General features: G+C 51.9%; 1 protein-coding gene and 1 long non-coding RNA gene across 5 annotated transcripts; both read left to right on the top strand.

The window, feature by feature from the left end:
• The first annotated feature begins 3,228 nt into the window (after nt 1-3,228).
• LOC144614907 (uncharacterized) lies at nt 3,229-8,001 on the top strand. The gene is made up of 3 exons (XR_013553211.2): nt 3,229-3,887; nt 6,411-6,486; nt 6,897-8,001. It is a non-coding gene; the product is annotated as an uncharacterized LOC144614907 (long non-coding RNA).
• Nucleotides 8,002-9,677: 1,676 nt separating this feature from the next.
• On the top strand, nt 9,678-23,937 carry SDE2 (spliceosome associated SDE2). Of its 4 annotated transcripts, XM_060643306.3 has the most exons (8): nt 10,664-10,854; nt 11,684-11,738; nt 15,272-15,389; nt 17,005-17,116; nt 17,362-17,531; nt 18,217-18,331; nt 20,421-20,907; nt 23,605-23,937. In XM_060643306.3, the coding sequence occupies exons 1-8, from the start codon at nt 10,745-10,747 to the stop codon at nt 23,824-23,826; spliced, it is 1,389 nt and encodes a 462-aa protein (XP_060499289.3). In that variant the 5' UTR covers nt 10,664-10,744; the 3' UTR covers nt 23,827-23,937. The 4 variants fall into 4 exon arrangements, with proteins under 4 accessions (XP_060499290.3, XP_060499289.3, XP_078297256.1 ...); XM_060643307.3 differs by lacking the exons at nt 10,664-10,854; nt 11,684-11,738 and adding an exon at nt 9,678-9,854; XM_078441130.2 differs by lacking the exons at nt 10,664-10,854; nt 11,684-11,738 and adding an exon at nt 15,802-16,797 and having other exon boundaries at nt 15,301-15,389.
• Nucleotides 23,938-24,191: the final 254 nt, after the last annotated feature.

The following is a 24,191-nucleotide window of genomic DNA, read 5'->3' as shown; positions in this document are numbered from 1 at the left end:
CAAGGGGGCGCCCCGGGGGGGCTCAATCGGTCGAGCGGTCGACTCCTGATTTCGGCTCAGGGCGCGATCTCGTGGTTGGGGAGATCGAGCCCCGCGTCGGACTCGGAGCCGACAGCACGGAGCCTGCTTGGGATTCCCTCTCCCTCTCTCTCTGCCCGTCCCCTGCTCACGCTCCCTCGGCCTCAAAATAAATAAACTGAAAACAGAAACCCACAGCTTGTCTAGCTACTCTTGTCCTGAGGGGCATTTGGGTTGTTTTGGGTTTTTGCTCCTGAGAACAGGAGACGAGATGCTTGTAAAATATCTGTCAGACGCATCTGTCCCTGTAGACACCGAGGCCTATTTTGAATGATAGTAATCAGAGCTCTGCAGTCGTGGCCGGGGCACCAACCGACCGGCGGAATAGAGCGGGCCGGTACGAAGCTGCCGGACGTCAGAGGTGACATTTAAGACAGTGAGGAAAGGAGAGACTGTTCAATAAATGGAGTTGGATGAAATTATTATCCGCATGAAAAAGGATGAAGCAGAATCCCTCCCTCGGTCTATAATAAAACTCAACACCAAATGAAGAACTTTCATATCAAAACAAAACATAACAAACTCCGACTGGGAAACACACGTGAATCTTTCTGACCTCGGAGTTGGAAACATTTCTTAAGACAGGAAAACCCGCTCAGCTCAAAAGGAAACACGGATACATTTGACTCTATTAAAACTAAGAACATTTGTGTGCCTCTAGGTTTTCTGCATTCTCCAGGACTCAAGATTATTGTGCTGCTTTTGAGTAACTTTTTTCAAACATTTTTTTTTAAGTTTACTTATTTTTGAGAGAGAGCACGAGCCGGGGAAGGGCAGAGAGAGAGGGAGACACAGAATCCCAAGCAGCCTCCAGGCTCCGAGCTGTCAGCACAGAGCCCGGGCCGGGGCTCGAACCCACGAGCCGCGAGATCATGACCCGAACCGAAGTCAGATGCTCAACAGACTGAGCCACCCAGGCGCCCCTGTCCTGCTGCTTTTAGCTCTACCCCCACGTTAAGCCTTTCGTAATTTGAGACTAGATTTGGGTATAAACAGAGTTTCAGCTGCCTCCATAGTCCTAGAGAACACCCCTCTCTCAATCCCACTTGGAATAACGAAGGTCAGAGGCTTGTTTTATTTTTAGGGAATCTCCACACCCAGCGTGGGGCTCGAACTCACGACCCCAAGATCAAGAGTCCCACGCTCTTCTGACTCAGCCAGCCAGGCGCCCCCAAACGTCAGAGCCTTTCTAGTCTGGGAACGGCGATGGGAGAAAAAGCTTAAACTCTGCTGTTTTGAAGCAAATAGGACGCGATCCCCACCCAAAAACAAGAACTTGAAGTTAGGAAAAATAAAGCTTCCAACGCAGCTAGCGACAATGAGTAAACGTTCCCTGGCCGAATCCGTATCGAGCACCGACTATCTGGAGGCTAGAAGCACGGAGGGCTGGCGGAGGGCGAGGGATGCTGGGGCAAGGCAGGCAGGGGTGGATAAGGAGGTGGACACAGGAGCAGAAGAAGCCAGCAGGGCTGAGTCCGGTGGGGGAGGGGCGGAGGTCGGCAGGGCCAGTCTGGGGACCTGACTGTCCCCTATCTGACGTCACTAAGTCGGTTTCAGGGAGGTCCCTGGCAGCTGTGGAGTACAGGTGGGCGTTGCAGAGGGGGCCAGGTGGGGAGGGCTGAAACCAGGCGTTAGCCCTGGGGGCAGAAGGGCTGGGAGAGAGGTGTAAAGGCCTTGGACAGCCATCAGATTTGGGGCATGACAAAGTACGGGGATCTGTGATGACCCTCGGCTTTACAAATTGAGGCCACGGATAGATAGAGGTGAGGCGGTCACTGGGTTAGGGAATCCAGCAGGTTAAGCAAGCTTTGGGGGGAGGGGGGTGGGGCCTGAGAGCAACTGGGACACCCTGAGGGCAGGCAGCTTGGACGTCTTACAGGTCTTGCCTTCTTGTGAGTGTTGAGCTTTCATAAAAAAGGTAATGGTGTTTCCAGGAAGCCACTGAAGAAAGTCCTGAAGAAAGTCCCAGATGGCGTGCAAGTGACCACACAGGGCCCCTGCTTCGGGGACAGCAAATGACCATTTCAACGTGCAAACAAGGTACGAAGACCCGTCATGGGATTCTGGGCTGGGCGCGGACCTCACGTGTTTGCCTGCACCTGCATTCCGTAAAGTCCATGGCAGCAGCTGGCCTTTCCCTGGGGTTTTTCTCTTTGCACAGGTCTGTGACGCAAACACACAAGCGTCTTCCAGATTCGTGCAGATAACAGCAGAATATCACGGACACGAACTCACGGGGCGGCCTGTGGCGGGGGCGGGGGGGGGGGGGGCAGACAGACCCGCGGAAAGGCGGCGAAAAGGCATCTGGCAAGAAGGTCCCTGATGATAAAGACACGACCGAAGGGAGCCCCGGACACGCCCCGCTCAGTACTTGGCAGTGACCTTGGGGGTTTCTGGCGGGAAGAAGTCGCCTGGCTGGAGATCGGCCAAACGTCTCCTTTCTCGCTCCGTGACCTACTCTCTTCCAGGCGGTGATTTCTCTGGGCGGCCGCCTGTCCATTCTGCTTCCTCGGCGCCCCAAACCTGTTCTCTGACCCCCGCCAGTGCCCCATTCCCTGGGAACAGCAGACTCACTGTAGGTCTCCATGCTGCAGAATCAGACCCGGAGCTGAAATCCTGGCTCTGACCACCCCCCACCCCACCTTGCTGTGTGACTTGGGTGAAGCCACTCAACCTCTCTGAGCCTGTTTCCATACTAGTCAAAGAGGAGTCTAGGGTCCAGGAGTCTCCAGGGTCATTGCTGTAAAGTACACGTCTGATCATCTCTTCTCTGTTTGAAACCTGCTCTGCTCACGGGAACAGAAGGCACAGGCAGGGAAAAGACTCGGGGGTATTGTAATCGCTGCAGGGTGACAGGTGGCCGCCTGTCACAGCATGACAGGGACACAGTGTAGACTTGTCCGGTCCCTATGTTGTACGCCTGAAACGAGTGCAACGTTGTGCGGCGGCTGTATTTCAACAGAAACGCAAACAGAAACAGAAAGAGCCTTCTGTGGTCTCTCCTTCTGTGCAGATTGAGGTCTGGATGCCTCAGCCTGGCATTAAAAAGCCCAACGACTCCCCAGCCGTTATCTTCTGCGGCTTCCACCCCTTCCCCCCACCCCCGGCTGGGTGTGTGTGTGTGTGTGTTTAACGTTTATTTATTTATTTAGAGACAGAGAGTGCAAACGGGGGAAGGAAAGAGAGACACAGGATCCGAAGCAGGCTCCAGGCTCCGAGCTGTCGGCACAGCGCCCCACGCGGGGCTCGAACCCACAAACCGCGAGATCATGCCCTGAGCCGAAGTTGGGCGATTAACCGACTGAGCCACCCAGGCGCCCCCTGGCTGCACACGCGTTTAACAGTAACGTCGGATGGACTTCGCGCTGTTTCCTGAACCCCGAGCTCTGCTCCTCGGGGCCTTTCTAGAAAGTAGCGCGTGTGCGCGAACGTGTGTCCCCAATCAGCTTATCCACGCACACCCCTCCCAAACCCGGCGTCTCTGCTCCGGTCTCTCCTACGTGCCTACGGGATGACGTGCGTGTGCGCGTGTGCGTGCGCGTGTGCGTGTGTGCGCCGCCACAGCCGGTGTTGGTCTGAGATGCTTTAAGATGCTTGTATTTGTTAGGGATTTGGAGCATCTGGCGCACAGACCCTCGCCTGTTTATGTCGCTGTCTCTGAGTCCGGTCCCTTGCCGCCCACCTCTCCTCTCCAGCACTTAGGAGGTGAGAAATGAATGGCGGTGGAATTGAATTGAGCGACCAACTCACACGGCGGGCCACTAAATCTTCGGTGGGAGCTGGGACGATACAGAAGCTCTCTCGACACCGTAAGTTCCTCTGCGCGCTGGCCTCTGCTCCCGAGCAGGAGGAGGGCAAGTAATGCCATTGTGTTCTGTTATTACCTTGTCCCTCCAGAGGCAGAAAGAACGAGATAGCTCACCAGCACCGATGCTAAAAGCCAGAAAAAAACACATATGGTAACGTAGGTTTTGCGGGTATATGGAGAACAAAGTGTGCTTTTATGTATTACAATGAACCGAGCTCCGTAAATGCCCTGAGGAATTGCCCGGTTTCTCTCTCTCTCTCTCTCTCTCTTTTTTTTTTTTTAACACCCCATTGGTTAATATTCAACACGTAGATAAAGGACTCCCACAACTCAATACCAAAAATGCAAATGATCCAATTAAAAACGGCAGAGGACCGGAACAGACACTTTTTCCAAAGAACATTTTCCAAAATACATGACAAGGTGTTCAGCCTCATTAGTCATCAGGGAAATGCAAATCCAAACCACAGTGAGGTATCACTTCACGCCTGTCGGAATGGCCTGGGTGGCTCAGTTGGTTAAGCGTCTGACCTCGGCTCAGGTCATGATCTCCCAGTTCGTGGTTCAGGTTCGTGGGTTCAAGCCCCACTTAGGGCTCGGAGCCTGGAGCCTGCTCGGGATTCTGTGTCTCCCTCTCTCTGCCCCTTCCCTGCTCTCACTCTGTCTCTTTCTCTTTCAAAAATAAGTAAACATTAAAAAATTAAAAAAAATTTTTTCTTTTCTTTTTTTAATGTTTATTTTTGAGAGAGAGAGACAGCTTGAGCAGGGGAGAGGCAGAGAGAGAGAGGGAGACACAGAATCCCAAGCAGGCTCCAGGCTCCGAGCCGTCAGCACAGAGTCCGATGCGGGGCTCGAACCCACAAACCGCGAGATCGTGACCTGAGCCGAAGTCAGATGCTCAACCGAGCTCCCCAGGTGCCCCAAGATTTTACTTTCAAGTAATCTCTGCACCCAACGTGGGGCTCGAACTCACAATCCTGAGTTCAGGAGTCAACACGCTCCACCCACTGAGCCAGCCAGGGGCCCCCCTCCTTTAATTTAATATTAATATCAGCTGGAGGCTGTGTATGACTTTCTTGCATCTTCAAATTGCAGCAGCTAACGTGTGTTGTTTAGAACCTTCTGCCAGCGTCCAGAGGCTTTCCACGGTGATTACAGGACATCATGCATTCTGTTTCCTTTATGACTCCTTCAGAGAGCCCAGATACATGCATTGCAGATTTTTAGTAAATATTCAAAGGAGAGCCCTCTACGAATTTACAGAAAATCGGAGAATCCCTTTATCTTCTCATCCAGAGGGGCACAAAGCTCTGGGTAATTAAAAGAGAAATTATGTGTTGAAATCACCGTCATCTTATAGTAACTGGAGAAAATTGGTTATTTGTACACAAAACAGTTTGTCTGACCCTCTATTTGAACTGCCTTGAAGTACAATAGGTGTTCAGGAGAGGGGACCGGAGCAGCTACGACTCTCGGTATCCCGTGCTTTGGGGACACATGCCACCGTATTGGACAGCTGAGTTTTCTTCGTTAGCGTTTAACCCACGTGTTCATGAATGTTCAAAATTCTACCCTGTTTGGTGGGCTTCTAAAATGTGTATCAGAGGGTGCCCGGGGGCTCAGTTGGTTAAGGGTCCAAAGCCTGGGTTAGGCTCAGATCATGGTCTCTTGGGCTGTGAGATCGAGCCCCGCGTTGGCCTCTGGGCTGACAGCTCAGAGCATGGAGCCTGCTTTGGATTCCGTCTGTCTCTCTCTGCAAAATAAATAAGCATTAAACAAAAATTTTAAAGATAGTAAAAAAAAGGAAGAGTCCATCGATGAGGCAGACTTCACTGTCTTATTTTAAGAAATTGCCACAGCCCCCCAGTCTTCAGCACCAACCACCCTGACCAACTAGCAGCCCCCAATATGGAGACCCTCCCAGACACAAAAGGATTACAACTCACTGAAAGCTCGGGTGGTGGTTGGGGTGTTTTAGCAATGAGATATTTTTTCATTAAGGTGTGTGCGTTGTTTTAGACGTGATGCTAATGCACACTTAATAGACTATAGTATAGTGTAAACATAACCTTTATATTCACTGGGAAACCAAGAAATTCCTTTGACTTGCTTTATTGCGATATTGGCTTTCTTGTGGCGGTCTGGAACGGAGCCCACAATGTCTCTGAGGTATGCCTGTACCCCCCTCCCTCCCTCTCTCTCTCTCTCTCTCTATCCACCCTATTGGCTCTGTTTCTCTAGAAAACCCTAATACAGTCAACACATTCTAACGTCAGATCATTAAAAAATATTCCTACAGACCTATGGGTTTTCCAGGAGAAAAATCCCCTTTTCAATGGCTTGGCCATGCAGAATTCATAAAGAACTATGGGTCTTTATTGCCAAGAGAGAAATTGAATTTCAATGTTGAAAGACTTCCAGTGCTCAGATACTCCATTTATGGAAGATGTGTGCTACGCCAGTTTGCTTTATAATTCTAAGACAGTGACCGAAATTAAATTTTTTTTTTTTTTTATCGCAACAGCATTATTTGATGGCGACTTACGAATGAGGATAACCAAGAGGCCTTTGGAAGCGAGTGTTGTGATAAATCAAACAAGGTAATATCCAGGGCGATCGGGAGTGACCGAATTTATTGATGAAAGTCCACCCCGAAGGAAGATCCTTCCTTCTCGTGGACACTGCAGAGAGGTGGGCTTCTGTACCCAGCACTGGCTGTGGGTCCAGATTTTTCTCCCGGCCGGGCACCGCCACCCTACTCCTCCGGAACCTCTGTCTTCTCCGGCTCCTGCCCAGCACCAGTGCTAAATGCACACCTTTTCTACCCTCAACTCCACCTCGCCCTTGACGTGCCCTGTTTCCTTCTGTCCAATAAAGGCGGCAGGGTGGGGCTGTGCCTTCTCTGGCTGCCACACGTCTTGGGTCCCTGTGTCAGGCTCCGCCTCCCACGCCATCCACCCCCCAGTGTGGACTCCACAGCTCCTACCCAGAAGCTGTTTTTCCATCCTAGGAGCTGACCTCATTGTTCCTGGGGCTGGAACCATCTAGAAGGCAACACTTGCCAGTTTAGGAGTTTATGCACTTTTGTGTTCGTGGCACAGGAGGAACCAAGCCGTACCATTGTCTTTTGTCATAACGATGGCATTAACACTTCCTTTTCTTGCCCCTGAGCATGAACATGGCTGAAAACACATAAGTGTGCCCTGAATGTCACACAGGGACGTAGTCTACAAATTCACTAGTTTTGGAGCCCTGCTGTCATTGGTAAAAATTGCCAGAATGTCCAGACTCGCTTCCTGTTCTTGCGGACCAGTGTGACATTTTGGCTCAGTTGAGCCCGTCCATGGGTTGCCACACAAACATTGTCGGGAGCTGTCATTTCCTGGCAGGGGACAATAATCCCACATCGCCCCGGGACGCTCTCACAGTGTCCTCCCGGCCCCAGCCAGTCCTCAAAGAGCAAAGGTGGAGCCAGAGTCAACCTTCTGGAGAACGCGGGCAGGAACAAAGTGTGCCTTATTGGAAAGAACACCGAATATGTCCCCGGAGCAGGGCTACACTATTTTGCTAATAGAGGAACTGACCTCCACCCACTCACCACCTACTGGTCCCAACCCTACATGCATCTTCCTGTGCCTCCCCTGACACCATGAGGTGGGGAAGGTGACAGCAATTCTATGTTTCCATAACTGCCGACCAGCCTGGCCACACAACAGTGCCCATTAGACACCACTGTATACTCTCAGCTGCCCAGCTAATGAGCTATCTTCCTAGAATTTTTTCTACTCCTATGTCCTTGGCCAGAGCTCTAGCTTTAGGTAAGTTTCCTCATTATTGTTATTCATTTGTTTATTTTAGAGAGCTAGACCATTGTGTGGGGGAGGGGCGGAGGGAGAGAGAAGGTTCCAGGCTTGGTGTGACTGCAGGCTCCATCCACCAAAGTCTGGGATCATGACCTGAGCCGAAATCAAGAGTCAGACACTGAGCCCCCCAGGTGCCCCTCGAGTTGTTTTTTTTCAATAATAGGAATTTAAGTGTAAGAATGAGATAAAGAGTGAACAGTTTCATTCAGACTTGGTTTTAGAAGGATGAGATTTAATGCCAGTAAATAAATGATGTGGACTTTCCTTACTAAAAAGGACTAATTGATCTTTACATATTTGAATCATTGCCCTGAAACAAAAATGTTATATAAAGCGAAGGTGGTCTTTTGTCTGCTTGCTTGTCGGAGAGGAGGACCTTTGAGATAGCCATTTTTTTTTAATCCCAAGGAAGAAGAAGAAATGAATGAACAAAGAGGCTTGGGGCTTGGCTTGGCTCCCTCGAGGTTGCATGTTCAGGGGGCACTGAGGATGGACAGTGGGGAGGCTCAAGTTTTCCAAAGTTTGGACTGTGTTCTTTGTTTTTTCATGTTTATTTATTTTTGAGAGAGAGAGCATGCAAGCAGGGGAGGGGCAGAGAGAGCGAGACTGAATCCAAAGCGAGCTCGAACTCACAAATGGCAAGATCATGACCTGAGCTGGTCTGCCGCTCAACCACCTTAGCCACCCAGGTGCCTTTTTTTAAATTTCTTTTTAAATGTCTGTTTATGTTGAGAGAGAATCCCAAGCAGGCTCCGTGGGGTCAGTGCAGAGCCCCACGTGGGGCTCGATCCCACGAAGCAGGAGACCGTGACCTGAGTAGAAACGCAGAGTCAGAGGCTTAACTGACTGAGCCACTCAAGCGCGCCCCCCCCCCCCCCACTGTGTTTTCATACTTGGTGCGGCCCCCATGGACTCCAACCAGGGTCACCACGAGAGCCACTCTCGGAAGCAGTGCTCTCGAGGCACGACATCCTCACCATTTGGTGTAACTCTTCTGTCCCTGGGCCCTTTCTTCGCGTCCATTTCCCTCTGGTGTCAGGGAAATAAACACACCAGTTAGAGCCTGTAACTTCAGGGGCCTTGACCTTCCGAGTTCGCTCCTACAGCCACCCTTCAGTGACTTCCGAGTCTCTGCGAGGTGTCCTCTGCCCAGTGTCTTCAACCGCATAGGGTGGCCACCTCGGGTCAGCCCTGTGGAGTCCCCGCGCCGGGCGGTCAGCCTGCCTCGCCCTCTGCACCGCGGGGCACTTGGCCGTGCGGGCGGCCAGCCGCGGTCCCCATCGCCCCTGGGTCCTCGCACCGTGGGCCGCTGGGCTCTCCACCTCGCCCCACCCCGGCCCTCGCGCGGCCCGCTGCAGGGGGAGAGGGGAGGCGGTGAGCAAACGGCGCCGACAGCAGGAAGCAAGAAGGCCCTGCGCGCGGCCGGCAGCTGCTGCCGAGGAGGTGGGCGCTGGGCCACCGGGGAGCCCCCGCGGCCGCTCCCTGGCCCTTGGGCGGGGCGGCGCCGAGGCCGGAGGAGGCCGCCCCAACCGCTTCCGGGACTGCAGGGCCGCGCCTCCCGCCCCCGGGGAGCGCGCCTCCTCCGGCCCCGGCTCGCCGAGACCCAAAAATAACCGCGCGGCGTCACCGCAGGGGCCGAGGCCCGCGGGCGGCGCCCCGCACCCGCCTTATCGCTCGCGGCCAGAGCGCTGGAAACGCGGCCCCGCGCGGCCTTTTATACGGGGTCCCCCGAGCCCCGCCCCAGCAACGTCTCCTAGCAACGCCTCGCCCGCGCGCTCCGGCGCCTTATCGGCCTCCTCCAGGCCTTTCCCGTTCCCCTCCCCCGCCGGCGCGGCGCGGCGCGAGGGCCCGGCCCACGTGACTGGCCCCAGGGGAGGGGCGGGGCGAGCGGCCGCTGTGGGGGCGGGGCGCTGAAGGCCCCGTGACGCCATCGAGGCGCGCCGGGCGAGTCGTGGCTCCTTCTCTCCCGGCGGTCGCTCGCTGAGATGGCGGAGGCTGCGGCGCTGGTGTGGGTTCGCGGCCCCGGCCTCGGGTGCCAGGCGGTGCGCTGTGCCTCGGCCTCGTGCTCCGTACGCGATGTGATCCGCCGGCACTGCCAGGATCAGGTGGGGTTCGAGCTCCCCGGGAGGAGGGAGACAGCGGCGGGCGGAGCGGGGCGGGGCGGGCCGGGCAGGGCTGGGTGACCAGGGTCTGGCGGGGGCGCGTCTCTTCCCTGGGGTTGTGTTTCTGGGGCTGAAGGCCCCCCAGTGCGGAGGTGCTTCGAGCTGATGCTGAGGCCTTGTTTTGCTTTTGTGTTGGGGTGTTGGGGTGGTGGTGGTTCTATCTCCCTCCAGAGCGGGGAGCAGCCCCTCCGCTCTCAGGCGCTCAGTCCCGCCCTCGGTCTGGACTCTCAGCGCCCCGGGGCATTGTTCCTCCGTGCGTTCAGGAGGCCGTTGGACCCGCTGGCTTCTGAGGCTCATTTCCTTACATTTCCCCTGCATGCACCCTATGCGTTTTGTCCCCTGATCACCCAGCCCGGTTAGCTCCAACCCGGGACAGAGTGCCCTGTCCAAACCCGGGCCACAGGATGGTGGCGGAGGGAGACGGGAAATGGGTTGGTAGGGTCGCCGGTCGAGGCCCAGCCCTCCCACTCGTGTCCTGGTGAGGGCGTGGGTTCGTGCGGTCTGTCGTTTAGATCTCTTCATTTGGCGGTCACATTTGTCCGTGCATATTTTTGAACACCTGTCACGGACTTGTCAAGTTCTGTGTGCGGTTTACTTAGTAGTCAAGCAAGCAGCTTTTACCAGCCGTAAACTGGTAAACCTTGAACCTGTTTGGTTCTTCGGTGGTCTCCCTGAATCTAATTTTAATTTTGGCACTTGATGGAGTCGTCTGTTTTTCTTTATAACCTCACGAAGTCCCTCTTTTCCCAGGCTGTTTCTTCTGCTTTGTTATTTACGGGCTTAACACATGTTAACACTGCAGTCTAAACCGAATTTGTATTTGGACCGGTTGCATGAGGAAGCAACACGTCTTTGCAAATAATGTGGTTTCTCAGCTTCCCCATTTGTTTTTCTACACTGCAGTCCAGTGTGAAAGCTGTCAGAGGTGTGTTTGGCCATCCAGGTGGGGAACTATTTTACAAAATAGGTTTTAGTATCTCTGAAAATCTTATTTCATGAATAAGTGCAACATTAGTTTAGTGATTTTAATATCTCTGAAAATCTTATTTCATGAATGTAGTACGAAATACATGGGATTTTTAATATCTCTGAAAATATTTCTTATCTCATGGCAGTTGATCCAAAATGACCAGAAAGAATAGGATCTTAATCATGAGAAGTATTGGAAAGAATAATTCTAAGTAAGAGGGGAGAAATATAAATGAAGGATTCAGTCGGGTGCTCAAGAAATATGACTGTGGCATGTGTGAACAGAAACAAGAAACTTATAAAAGGGCATTTGATGAGATACTGGAACAAATAAAAGTAGCTCAAGTTCACGTCTGTGCTTTTTATTTTTATTTATTTATTTATTAAAAAAAATTTTTTTTAACATTTATCTATCTTTGAGAGACGGAGCGAGACAGAGCATGAGCAGGGGAGGGGCAGAGACACAGGGAGACACAGAATCCGAAGCAGCTGCAGGCTCCCAGCTGACAGCACACAGCCTGACGCGGGGGCTCAAACTCAGGAACTGTGAGATCGTGACCTGAGCCCCCCAGGCGCCCCACATCTGTGCTTTTTAAAGCCAAATTATTGGGACGCAGGATGAAGTCAGTGTTAGTTCCCACCGAGAGAGTAAAAATCTGTTGGCTGGTCTGCAGGCTAGGATAGCACAGATGAAGCCGGCTGCAGAGTTAATAGGAAATTTATTTCTCCCGGGGACCTGGTGCGGTTGTGAAATGTCATCGTGACTCCCTCGGCCGTCTCCTGCTTTCTGATTCACCGAGAAGCCTCGATCTAGAAAATTACAGACTACGAGACACTTTCCTGTTTGAAACGTTATCGGTAAGAATGAAGCATCCCACTCTTGCCTGGAGAATCTAAGTCCCTTTGATCCAGAGAAGCACTCTATCTGGATTTCCAGCCCGGGCGCAGGACTTCAGATTCGGAGTTCTGAACACGACATTCCACGTTTATCTTAACTTTGTGGTTTCCAAGGAGACAGGAGCCTGGATCTAATCTACTTCGTAGTCTGGACCTGATGTTGCCCCTTTTAGACACAGCTCAGCTCATTTTGAGTCTCTCAAAACGCTTTCATTTAAATTTCACCCAAATTCCACCCTTGCCCCAAATCCTGCAACAATTATTTTTTGGTGGTGGTGGTGAGACACCCCTGCGAGTGCAATCCCCGCCCCCCCCCCCCCCCCCCCCCCCCCAGTGAGTCAATAAACTTGGCTTTGTTGAACTACTGGTCTGTCTCTGGTAGCCTCAGGCTTTGTGTTTGAAAAACTTGATAATGTGCAAAGGTTAAAGGCCCTTGAATTGATTCTAAATTTCCTTTGCTCTTGGTTTCTACTAGTGATTGTTGAAAGCATGTGACAAGTAGAAAATGCAATTTTGTTGATCAGTTGTCTTAACAAGCAGTTCTTGTTTGGAAATGGAGTGTGGTGTATATAATTTTTCTGCTTTCGCATGAATGTCTTTTAAAGTTATTCAGAATTTTGGGGGCACCTAAGCGGCCCAGTCGGCGAAGCATCCAGCTTCGGCTCAGGTCATGATCTCACGGTTTGTGGGTTCAAACCCCACGTAGTCTCTGTGCTGATAGCTCGGAGCCTGGAGCCTGTTTTGGATTCTGTGTCTCCCTCTCTCTCTCTGCCCGTGCCCCGCTTGTGTTCTCTCTTTCTCGAAAATAAATGAGTAAATGTTAAAAATTTAAAAAAAAATTGTAATTACCCTCGCTTTGCCCAGTGTCCTGTCCCGTCTTCCCTACTGAATGGCTTACTTAGCGTTAGTTCTCTCTCCCCTGCATTTCCCAGTGTTTTCCCTTTTTCCTGGATCAGTCCTCCCAGTGCGCACACTTGAGCCCACATCCCTTCTAGCTGTCCCCTCATCTTCCCTGGTTTTCTTTATAGAAAATACTCTTGAACGTAAACCTCTCTCCTTCGGTACGTCCTCCAGTCGGGCTTCTGTGCCCATCACTCCAGCAGACCGACTCGCGCCTCCCGGGTCAAGGTCTTGTGTGTTGCCGTATCTGGTGATCAGTTTCCAGTCTTCCTCTCTCGTGGCCTCTCAGCTTCCGTGGGCACAGGCGACCGTTCCCTCCTTGGCATGCTTTGCTTACCGGTCCAGATGTCACCCTCGTTCTCTTCCACCTCACTAGCCTCCCTTCCAGTGTCTCTTGCTGCTTCCTCCTTATCTCCCTGGTCTCTAAACCTTAGAGTGGCCGGGCCGAGTTTTCTGATCCTTCTTCTGACGCTCCCTCCTCCCCCACGTGGGCAACTTCGTCCATTCTCAGGGCGGTAAGTACCATCGGTGTGTTGACGTCTCCCAGATGTAAGGCTCCAGCCCAGCCCTCTGCCCCAGACTCCAGACCTGTGTCCCCACCGGGTTACCCCGCATCTCGCATGGCTATTAGGCCTCTCAAAGAAGCACACCCAGCATGAGACCAGTACTCTCCCCAAATACGTGCCGTCTCACTCTTCCCCTTAGACCAGATTTTTGGGCTCCTCTGTATTCCTCTGTTGATCTCACTGCCCTCACTCAGGGCACTAGGGCCCCTCACGGTCCTCATCACCTTCCGTCTACTACCCCTGGTGCAGATGGCCCTCGCGTCTCACCTGGATTGTCATGATAGCTTCTCGCTGACGTCTCTGCTTCTGTAGTCTCATTTCCAGTTCATCAGCTTGAGTGATCCTTTTTTTTTTTTAAATTTTAATGTTTTATTTATTTTTGAGACAGAGAGAGACAGAGCGTGAGCAGGGGAGGGGCAGAGAGAGAGAGGGAGACACAGAATCCGAAGCAGGCTCCAGGCTCCGAGCTGTCAGCACAGAGCCCGACACGGGACTCGAACCCGTGAATTGCAAGATCATGACCTGAGCCGAAGTCGGATGCTTAACTGACTGAGCCACCCAGGCGCCCCATAGAGTGATCCTTAAAGACTATAACTCAGCTCTCAGTTTGTTCAAAACCCTGCAGTGGCTTCATTCAGAGTAAAACCAGAGTCCTTACAGTGGCTTCTAAGGCCTTCTCCTTCCCCTTTTGGAGATTTCTTCCAGCCACATCGGTGGGGTTGCTGTTCCATGCGTATCTAGGCTTATCCCTCCTGCCCGCCTTTGCATTTGGGCTCTCTGGAGTGCTGTCCCCCACGTGGCCTGTTCTCTCCATTTGCTTAATTCTCTGCTCAAATGTCACTTGGCCCGAGAGGCTCCTCTTGACCACCTGTATGTAAAATGTATTACCACCATGCCCGTCTGCGTATGCTGCCCCTTCACTCTGCTCATCGCCATTTGACATAGTATGTACTTCGTGTGTTCGTCATCTGGGTTTCCCCGCTGGAGTGTAAGCTCCGTGAGGGAGGGTCTGTGTTCACTGTATTATTCACTACAGTATCCCAGTGCTTAGAAAGTACCTGGCAAACAGTAGGGACTTAATATTTGTTGAGTGAACAGATAGTTCCTGTTGAAATAGCTGTGTGGTGTGGTTCAGAGTGAGTGTTCGTTGTGTCTATTTTAGGAAGATACCAATCATGCACTTTAAAAAAAATTCTTAGAGCTTGTGTGCGCAAGCTGGGAAGGGGCAGAGGGAGGGGGAGAGAGAATCCCAAGCAGGCCCCACACTCAGCGAGGAGCCCGACACGGGACTTGATCTCACGACCGTGAGATCCTGACCTGAGCCGAAATCAAGAGTCCGACGCTCAATGGACAGAGTCACCCAGGCACCCCGCTAGTCATGCATTTTTCCTTTTGTTGGCGTTTGGTCTCTTAGCACTTGATGTTACAGATTTAATTGTGTACTTCGGAGGGTACTCCTCTGTTGTCTCACTTTATGGCATCACAGACTTGGTTAGAAAGACTTAACAGTTTATATATTTTTTATCTATCACTTGTTCTGAGAATTTTTGAGATACACGGAGCGGGCTTAGGGCTATGCCGGCTTCTGCTGTCAGTCGGGGACACGAGCAGAGATCACCGCCGCCAGCTGGCCCAGAATACTTACGGTCACTTCCAAACCTGTTCGGCTTGACATTCCCCGTTTACAAAAGTCAGGACAGAATGGGACTTGCAGAGTTACTGGGTCTGAGCCCCATACAGCTCCCTACCTTGGCTCTGGTTTCCCGCCAGAGAAGAAGGCAGCGGTTTTTATTTTCACCCGAAAGACAAAAAGTTCTCGTACGTATCATGGTGGGGTGTCAGGAAAAAATTGTGCGAAATGACTTTTTTCTTTCAGTAGTTTCGACTTTCCGTTCAGCAAATGCTTGTTGACCACTCGCTGTCTGCGTGTAACTGGAGTAAATGAAAAGATAACGGGCCAGGCCCCTTCCTGCAGGAGACTCGTATCGTCTCGTAAACAGCATTTAAAAACCCCAAACTTGTCTCTAGGATGTTCCAGTGGAATGCTTCTTTGTGAAGTGTGACGGATCGCTCACGGACACCAGCGACAGAGTGCGGCATGGCGCCGTCTATAGTCTGGAACCCAGGCTCCACGGTGGCAAAGGAGGTAGGACAGGAGCGGTGGCTGCTCACCGTGGAGCCCCCACCTTGAGCCCCGTGCGTTAGATTCACCAGCTCCTTGGCCTCTGTAGTTTCCGGTTTTGTTTGCCTTCTGAAATCCTTTAGTTACTTACCTAATTTTGAATATTTTCTCTTTTATTCCTTTTTTTTTTTTTTTTAAGTTTATTTGAGAGCGATCTCAAGCAGAGGAGGGGCGGGGGGCGGGGAGAGAATCCCACACAGGCTCTTCACTAGTCAGCACAGAGCCTGATGCGGGGCTTGATCTCACGAACCCGGAGGTCATCACCTCAGTCAGGATCAAGGGTTGGACGCTTAATTGACCGAGCCACCCAGGCACCCCTTTCTTTTATTCTTTTTGAGGACTATATTGTCTGATTAGTTTCTACCTTCGTCAGCAGGGTAACACTCGGGCAACCGAGGTTCTAAAACTTCGGGGAAGATTTGATGAGAGATGATCATTACTCTGTCCAGTTTGCTGAAGGAGGAACGTTAAAACAACTAAATCGGCTTGTGAAATAACAGTCATTTCCAGGTCGGGGTAGATTAAGAGGGAAAAGAAACTAAAAGAGCAAACGCTGAGAATTACCGTGGTTCTGGGTATTTCTCCTGATGTACTGGCCTGTAATCCCGAAGCTTTCTCAACACCTACCGTGATTTGGTGCGGTTTTCAGAGAGCTGGCATCGAATTACAATCATCCTGCTGCTGTTTGAAACTGTGTCCGTGAGAATGAAGCTTATCATATGAGCCAGTGACAACTTAAAATTGCTTTTCCTTTGAAACTCACTGCAAAATCTCACCATAAATTACTTCTTAATTTTTTAATTAAAATTTTTTCTAAGTATATTTAAGAGAGAGAGAGTTGGAGCACCTGGGTGGCTCAGTCGGTTAAGCATTCGACTTCGACTCAGGTCATGATCTCGCCGTTGCTGGGTTCGAGCCCCGTGTCAGGGTCTGTGCTGACAGCTCAGAGCCTGGAGCCTGCTTTGGATTCTGTGTCTCCCTTTCTCCCTCTGCCCCTCCCCCCCACTCGCGTGCGTGCTCCCTCTCTCTCAAAAACAAAAATTTTTTTGAAAATTAAAAAAGAGACAGGGGACACGTGAATGCGAACGGGGGAGGGGGCAGGGGCAGAGGGAAGGGAGAGGGAGAACCCCAAGCAGGCTCCACGTTTTCTGCACAGAGCCCAGTGTGGGCTCTGAACTCATGAACTGTGAGATCTTGACCTGAGCTGAAACCAGACGCTTAGCAGACTGAGCCACCCCACGGGCCCCTCACCATGAAGTTTTGTTTAAGTTCTTCATCCGGGAATCTTGGGATCTGTGGCACTGGGCAAAGCCCTCCGAAGAGCCCCAGTGGCGTGGATGCAGTGTTGCGGAGATCCAAAGGAAGGGCGAAGGTGTGAGGCTGAATCGAGATTATCAGTACTTTTACCTGGGTGGGGTCCTGACATCCCTTTCTTTAAAAAAAAAAAGAAAGAAAGAAAAAGAAAGAATGAAAGAGATCCTTTTTACTCTTGTGGCTGAACACCGTTTTCGCGAATTGGCCTTTACCCACCCCCTCGAACCCCCTCACCTGTTCTCTCCAAATGTGTGTATCTGCTCAGGGTTCGGATCTATGCTCCGCGCGCTTGGTGCTCAGATTGAGAAGACGACCAACCGAGAGGCTTGCCGGGACCTCAGCGGGCGGAGGCTGCGAGATGTCAACCACGAGAAAGCGTGAGACGCCCCCTGTTTTGGTTGTTTCCAAGAGAGCGGTGTTTTCTGTCGGTGGTGGTCGTGCGCGTGCCGTGCGTACGGAAACGTAGACTTGAAACGTTAGTGCTCTCATCCATCGCTCTCGACTTTCATCTCTCCCTGTCCGAGGGAAAGTCACAGCACGCACGGGACAGGGCGAATTTGTCGCGGGGGAGGGGCTCTTTCTGCGTAAACGGGCGGGTGCGTGAGCGTCTCTCGCATCCCAGGATGGCCGAGTGGGTGAAACAGCAGGCCGAGCGAGAGGCTGAAAAGGAGCAGAAGCGTCTGGAGCGGCTGCAGCGGAAGCTGGCGGAGCCCAGGCCCTGCTCGGCCAACCCCGCCTACCAGCGGCAGTGCCACGAGATGGCCGAGCGCCTGGAGGACTCGGTCCTCAAAGGTGAGAAGGAGTCACGCCGTCCCCCGAGGACCGGATGGAGGCCGGGGGGTGGGGGTCTCCACTCAGTGAAAACCCACGCTCCTTACACCCCAGAACAGACGGCACACTCACACGGTATTTGTACTTGACTCCCGCGGGCCCCAGGTAAGAACCTCCTTGTGCTCGGTGGGGCTGTCCTGTGTCTTCAGGAGGAGTTGAGACCTCAGCACGTTTGTTTCTAGTTTTAGGTCAGTGTTTTTAATGGTATTTTAAGGAGAACGATGGTCCTCGGCTTCCGTGTGTGTGTTTTGTATCCAGAGCGTTAATGCTGGGGCCGTTGGGGGTTCGGCTGAATAAGAAGGAATCTTTTCAGTCAGGAGGTTATGACAAAGTGATACCCAAGTAATGTGTACAAGGGGGCAGACCAGCAGGCGTGGGGAGGCCGGACACGAACCTGTCCGTGTCAGGGCTGCAGACTGGATGCCGGTGTTTTCCAACCTGCTTCCAGAGCCGGGATGCTCAGTGCTTAGCTCTGTGTAAATTTGAGGTGACTCTCACAGTAACCGTAGCAAATCTTGGTCCGATAAGAGACTAGATCCGGAGCTTTGGATGACAACGCAGTTGTCTTGTAGTCCGTACTGGGTATGACTTCTTTAATTGTCCTTACTCCTGACAGCGTAACTGAGTTGTTAACACTTGTGGTTAGGTATGCAGGCTGCTTCCAGCAAGGTGGTGTCGGCGGAAATTGGGGAGAGTCGGAAACGACCCAACAAATCAAAAACGGACAGAGGAGCCAGTTCAGGGAAGAGGAAATGCTTTTGGTAAGCATATGCTTCGTTTTCATCGCGAAGAGATCTGTGCAGACTGACGCATTTCCTTCTTGTCTGTCTGGCGTAAACACTTGTAGTTTTTCATTTTTATTTATTTATTTTTTAAGTTCACTTATTTATTTTGAGAGGGGGGGAGGGGAGGGGGAGGGAGGGAGAGAGAGAGAAGGAGAGAGAGAGAATCCCAAGCGGGCTCTGCACTGGCAGTGCAGAGCCCGACGTGGGGCTTGAACCCGTGAACTGTGAGATCACGACCTGAGCCAAAATCAAGGGTCGGACACTTATCTGACTGAGCCACCCAGGCGCCCCTGGCATAAACACTTTTTAAAGTAATGTTTGAAGGGAGCTCAGAAATTTCCAGAATGCTTCGGTCTTCAGGTCTGCACGGTTGTCACGCTGGACACACCGCTCATGGCTTCTGCCTCGAGTACCAGGCATGCCGTCTAAAGGAGCAGGGTTTTTTTTTACAGTGAAAGATCACCGGAAAGTAAGTTTATACTTGAATTGCTGTTTGGCATTGAAAGAGTTAACTTTCAGACATTCTTGGTGGAAGCTGTACTTTCTAGATTGTTCTGTCTTCTCTGTGGTTTTTCACGGTCGTTACTGACGTGTTTGGCCACTGCCCGACCTCTCCTGGCTGCTTGTGCACTTGCCGCTGGAAAGCACAGTGGTGCCTTTTCTTGTCCGTCCCCGGGAGCTCTCCCGCCCTTCCCACTTGGTCCTCCAGTTACTAGTTCTAGAAAATCCCTTGGGCCGAGTTCTAGAAAATCCGTCCAGATGGATCTTGCTTCCTTGTTGGCTTCCACCTTGGGGATAGAAAGAAAATTATTAACCGAAGACCACGTAACTCTGCGAGTCCAGCATAGAATCCGGGGTGTTCTTTGTGAAATAGGAACCAAGCGTTCTTGAGAGAAAAGGTAGCGGTGTCGTGTGTTGGGGCAACGGCTAGCGAGACAGAGACAGTGTGAGCAGGGAAGGGGCAGAAGGAGAGGGAGAAAGAGAGAGGATCCCAAGCAGGCTCTTCGATGTGGGGCTTGAACTCACGAACCGCGAGATCATGACCTGAGCCAAAATCAAGAATCGGATGCTTAACCGACTGAGCCACCCAGGCGCCCCGAGATACGATTTATATACGCCAGAGTTCACACGTTCTGATTGAATAGTTGTGTGAGTGTTGAAAAATCGTGTAACCGCTACCAAAATCAAGATACAGAATATCGCATTTCCCTAAAAGTTGCCGGTGTGCCCCTTCACAGTTAGTTCCCGTGCCCCCAACCCCAAACCCCGCTGATCTGTGGTGTGTTTGTTCTGATGGTTTTGTCTTTCTGGGGGTGTCCCACAGCCCTGCGTGTCTGGCTTTTCTCACTTAGCGCGATGCTTTGCAGCCCGTGGCTGGGATTGTATGCGTCATTCGTTCCTCCTTAGTGCCAAGTATTATCTTTTCTATCTCTCCGTTCTCCTGTCGATAGCTTGGGAAGTTTCCAGTTTGGGGCAATTACAGACTTTCCTTTTAACTGCTTGTTGTCTTATCTAGTTTCTAACAGTTGAGATTTCATAGGAGATAGGAAAAATAGCTTTAGACAAAATCACTTTTGCTCTAAGAGATTCACGCCTTTATTAAAGAGGAGTCCTGGGGCGCCTGGGTGGCTCAGTTGGTTAAGCGGCCGACTTTGGCTCAGGTCATGATCTCACAGTCTGTGAGTTCGAACCCCGCGTCGGGCTCTGTGCTGACAGCTCGGAGCCTGGAGCCTGTTTCAGATTCTGTGCCTCCTTCTCTCTCTGACCCTCCCCTGTTCATGCTCTGTCTGTCTCTGTCTCAAAAATAAATAAACATTAAAAAAAAAAATTTTTTTAAATAAAGAGGAGTCCTTCTCGGATCTTTAGGACAGTGGGTTCCAGGCGGGTTCTGGTTGTAACTGAATCTCGCCATCTGTTTATCCCCGGGAGTATCTTCTGGAACTTACCTGCCCTCCATCTCCAGCGAGCAGATACTTGGATCCGACAGGGCCCGCTCCCTGGACAGGCGGGGGCTCTGTCCCACATAGAAGCTGGGGGTGGTGTCACGCCTTTCTGTCCCCTGCAGGTTGGGCACGGAAGGACTAGAAACCGTGGAGGAGTCCAGCTCAGAGACCTCGGATGGCGACGGGGAAGAAGCTCCCGGCACTTCAGGAGTGAGCTTCCACACTCCCAGAAACGGCGATGGCGCTGAGGCGGCAGCCGAATCTGCCGGCAGCTGTCCGAGGGCGGGCGTGCAGGCTGCGGACTCTAGGCCGCCGCAGGCGCCCGGGCCAGGCTCTGGGTGTGCAGTCTCCGCAGACGCCGGGCCGGGCCGGACCTCCGCCGGGGGGCGCGAGCAGGGGACCGTGGCCGTGGAAACAGAGAAGAGCCTGGAGCAGGGAGGGGCCGGGGGCGAGGAGCCCGCAGAAGAGGGGGCGGCCGGGGCAGGACCGACCGAAGAGACACAGGCACAGACACAGGAGGCGACTGACCCGGCTGCCGAGGTAGCGCCCGGAGAGTGCGGGGGAAGCGCGCGCGTGACCAAACCGGAGGACGGCCGGTCAGGAAACACGGTAAGTGATTGGGGTCCCGTCTCTGGCCACGTCAGCCTTACAGCCTCAGTAAGTCCTTGAAATGAAAACGTGCTTCCCCCCTGGGCTGCTTGGGGGAAGGTCTGTTAAATGACCAGCGGTGCGAGGAGTGAAGCTTGCCTAACCCCTCCGAAAATCCTAGATTGGTTTCTTTTCAAGTCTGGGGTGTGTGTCATTTTGCCACGGGGCGGTGTCCCTGGTTCCCTAGTTTATCGGTCCTAAGCTGCGCATTTACCATTTTAGTAATCTGTGAATTTGGACACATGTCACGTATCACAGTTTAGTTGGTATCGGTTATCCTTTTTTTTTTTATGTTTATTTTTGAGAGAGTGCAGGCGCCCACGCGCGAGTGGGGCAGGGGCTGGGAGGGGGACACAGAGGGTCCGAAGCGGGTTCCACACTGACAGCAGCGAGCCCGACGCGGGGCTCGAACTCACGAGCCGCGAAATCACGACCGGAGCCAACCGCTGACGCCCAACGGACGCAGCCCCCCAGGCGCCCCCGTTTATTCTTTGTCGATAACATAGACGATAACGAGGCGTGATGCGGCAGATGGCATTTTAGAGGGGCTGAAACGTGCTCATTTTCTAGCACCGAATCCCCGGTTGCTTTGTCTCTTTCTCGCGTGCGAGACTGTTGGGACAGTTGGCGTCAGCGGGATGTGACGCTCTCTCCGCAGGGAGAGGGGCAGCTGCCTTCTAATTTGTCTTTGCATCTTAAGCTCTGCATCCCGCCATCAAAGGATGGTTTTCGCTGCGCACAGTGTCCCTCCTGTTGTTCAGGACTCACGGCCTTCAGTGGACCAGCTTCCAGGAAGACTCTTCAGCGTTTACCGTTTGATCTAATAACGATTTGCTTTTTAGACTAGACGCACCCGGAACTACCTGCTGTCCTTCGGTAAACACGAAGCCTTTCGTTATTTGTTTAACCAGCACCTTCCCTGCCCTCAATTACAAAGCAGGAAGGCATCGATTGCATTCTCTAGGGAGGACAGTGGAATTGTTTATGCAAAGGGCTTTAATTTGGCTCTCACGCCATCTCTGCAGGGGTCAGCCTGTAGCTTTTGTGTTACTCTTTTTTTATGTTTACTTTTGAGACAGAGAGACGGAGTGTGAGCGGGAAGGGGCAGAGAAAGAGAGGGAGACACAGAATCCCAAGCAGCCTCCAGGCTCCGACAGCTCGGAGCCCAACACGAGGCTTGAACTCATGAACTTTGAGATGGTGACCTGAGCCGAAGTCGGCCGCTCACCTGACTGAGCCACCCGGGCGCCCCTATAGTATTCTTATATATTAGAAGCTTTTTCCTGTCTGAAGTCATAGAAATGTGAGTAAAGGGATATTTTAGGCATAAGATAAGGAGTAAGACCCGGTTGACTTCTTTGAGCCTTCAGTCATGGAAACTGTTCTTGGTGGGGAGGTACTGATGTGTTTCTCACCACCATGTGCAGCCGTAGGTGGTGATTTAGGATTTGGCCAGAAATAATGAAACCAAGATTTACTCCTGAAATCTACCAAAGTGGTTCTTTCTAAAAAATAAAGTTCAACAAGAAGGATTAAGATTCTGTCCCTAGAACTCTTGAACGATTGAAAAATAACTTACTGTGACGGAAAATTACTCTTCTTGAATATATTTTTTTTATGATTTTTTTTAATGTTGATTTATTTTTGAGAGAGAGACACACAGTGTGAGCAGGGGAGGGGCTGAGAGAGAGGGAGACACAGAATCGGAAGCAGGCTCCAGGCTCTGAGCCGTCAGCACACAGCCCGACGCGGGGCTCGAACCCATGGACTGCGAGATCATGACCTGAGCCGAAGTCGGGATGCTTCACCGACTAAGCCACCCAGGCGCCCCATTGGATATATTTTTTAAAAACTCCCGTATGTGAACATTTTTGTCCTTTGCAGAGCGTCCCTGGCTAGAAGTATTTCCTTGCGTCTGAGAGTCTGGAAAGGCTGCCGGACGGCTCGAACGATTACAAGGCTGTTGAACCGTGTTTGGATTTGTTGAGTTATAAACGTGGGAACTCAAACAGTCTTAATCATTAAGTTAGAGAGTGTCAGGGTGATGGAATCAGAAGATGTGCGGGCCTGGAGTCTCATGAATGTTAAACTTTCCGAGGGTGCCACTCTTGGTTGTAACAGTGTGGGGCTGGGCTGGATGTGTCTTGCTGTTTGACCTACTGGAAAATCCAAAAAAGAAGGAAAGTCATATTAAGAATCTTGGGGGCGGGGGGGGTGCCTGGGTGGCTCAGTCGGTGAAGCGTCCGACTCTTGGTTTCGGCTCCGGTCATTATCTTGCAGTTTGAGAGTTCGAGCCCCGATTTGGGCCGACAGCGTGGAGCCTGCTTGGGATTCTCTCTCTCTCCCTCTCTCTCTGCCCCTTCCCCTCCCGCTCAGTCTCTCTTGAAATGAATACACTTAAAAAAGGGATCTGGGCATCTTGTCACTTCTGTGACTGTTCTGAATGCTTGTTACTAAATGTACAGATGAGAAATTCATGGTCGTCAGTGTTCGTAATGAGAATCTGTGTGGAATGACATGTAGACGATTATTAAAATTCAGTAGCGAGATACAGGTAATTAAATGAGAATTCCTTGATCAGCAGAGCACCGTGGACAGTTAAGGAGAGTCCTCAGGGGGAGGAGCTGGTTTTAAATACTTTCTTTTCTTTCCTCTCAGGATACTGGTCTGGCAACTCTAGATTTGCTGGCATTCACCTCTGCGGCGGAAATGGAGGCGCTGGGCTTGGACAGGCTCAAGAGTGAACTGACGGCCCGGGGGCTGAAATGTGGGGGCACCCTGCGGGAGCGGGCCGCCAGGCTCTTTTCTGTCCGCGGCCTGGCCAGGGAACAGATGGACCCCGCTCTGTTCGCCAGGCCGCCGAGGGGGAAGAAGAAATGAATGGCCCTGGCCGATAAACTCCTCCTGTATCGTCTGGCGTTTCTGACCTGCATAGTGGTGGCTCTTGGCCATTCTTCCTGTTGATATTAAAGCTGACTTTTTATTAACCCAGTTCCAACTCTCCTTTTGTTCGCTCTTTATAGAATTAATGTGTGAGACCGTCTGGGCCGGAAGTTTTCTTTGCGGGATGGGTTTTTATAACAGATTTCGTTTTCTTTAATACCTATAGGGCTGGTCGGCCTTTTGGTTTCCTCTTGTGTCGTTTAGGCAAGTCATACTGTTGACCCTTGAACATCACAGGTTTGGGAAGCATGGGTCCACAGGTATGTGGGTTTTTTTCAGTAAGTACAGCACAGCACTGTAAA

The sequence above is a fragment of the Panthera onca genome, chromosome F1 (assembly GCF_046562875.1).
Source record: "Panthera onca isolate mPanOnc1 chromosome F1, mPanOnc1 haplotype 2, whole genome shotgun sequence".
Taxonomy (NCBI): Eukaryota; Metazoa; Chordata; class Mammalia; order Carnivora; family Felidae; genus Panthera; species Panthera onca.
Note: the sequence above shows the minus strand (reverse complement) of the source record. Positions and strands in the feature narration are given on the sequence as shown.

What these genes read in the sequence shown, in the direction of transcription:
- SDE2 (XM_060643306.3), top strand. Translation starts at nt 10,745, where the DNA reads ATGAGGAAGCAACACGTCTTTGCAAATAATGTGGTTTCTCAGCTTCCC. An exon ending in TCCTGTTTGAAACGTTATCG is followed by an intron (nt 11,739 to 15,271) that starts GTAAGAATGAAG and finishes ACTTGTCTCTAG; the next exon opens with GATGTTCCAGTGGAATGCTT. An exon ending in GATGTCAACCACGAGAAAGC is followed by an intron (nt 17,117 to 17,361) that starts GTGAGACGCCCC and finishes CTCGCATCCCAG; the next exon opens with GATGGCCGAGTGGGTGAAAC.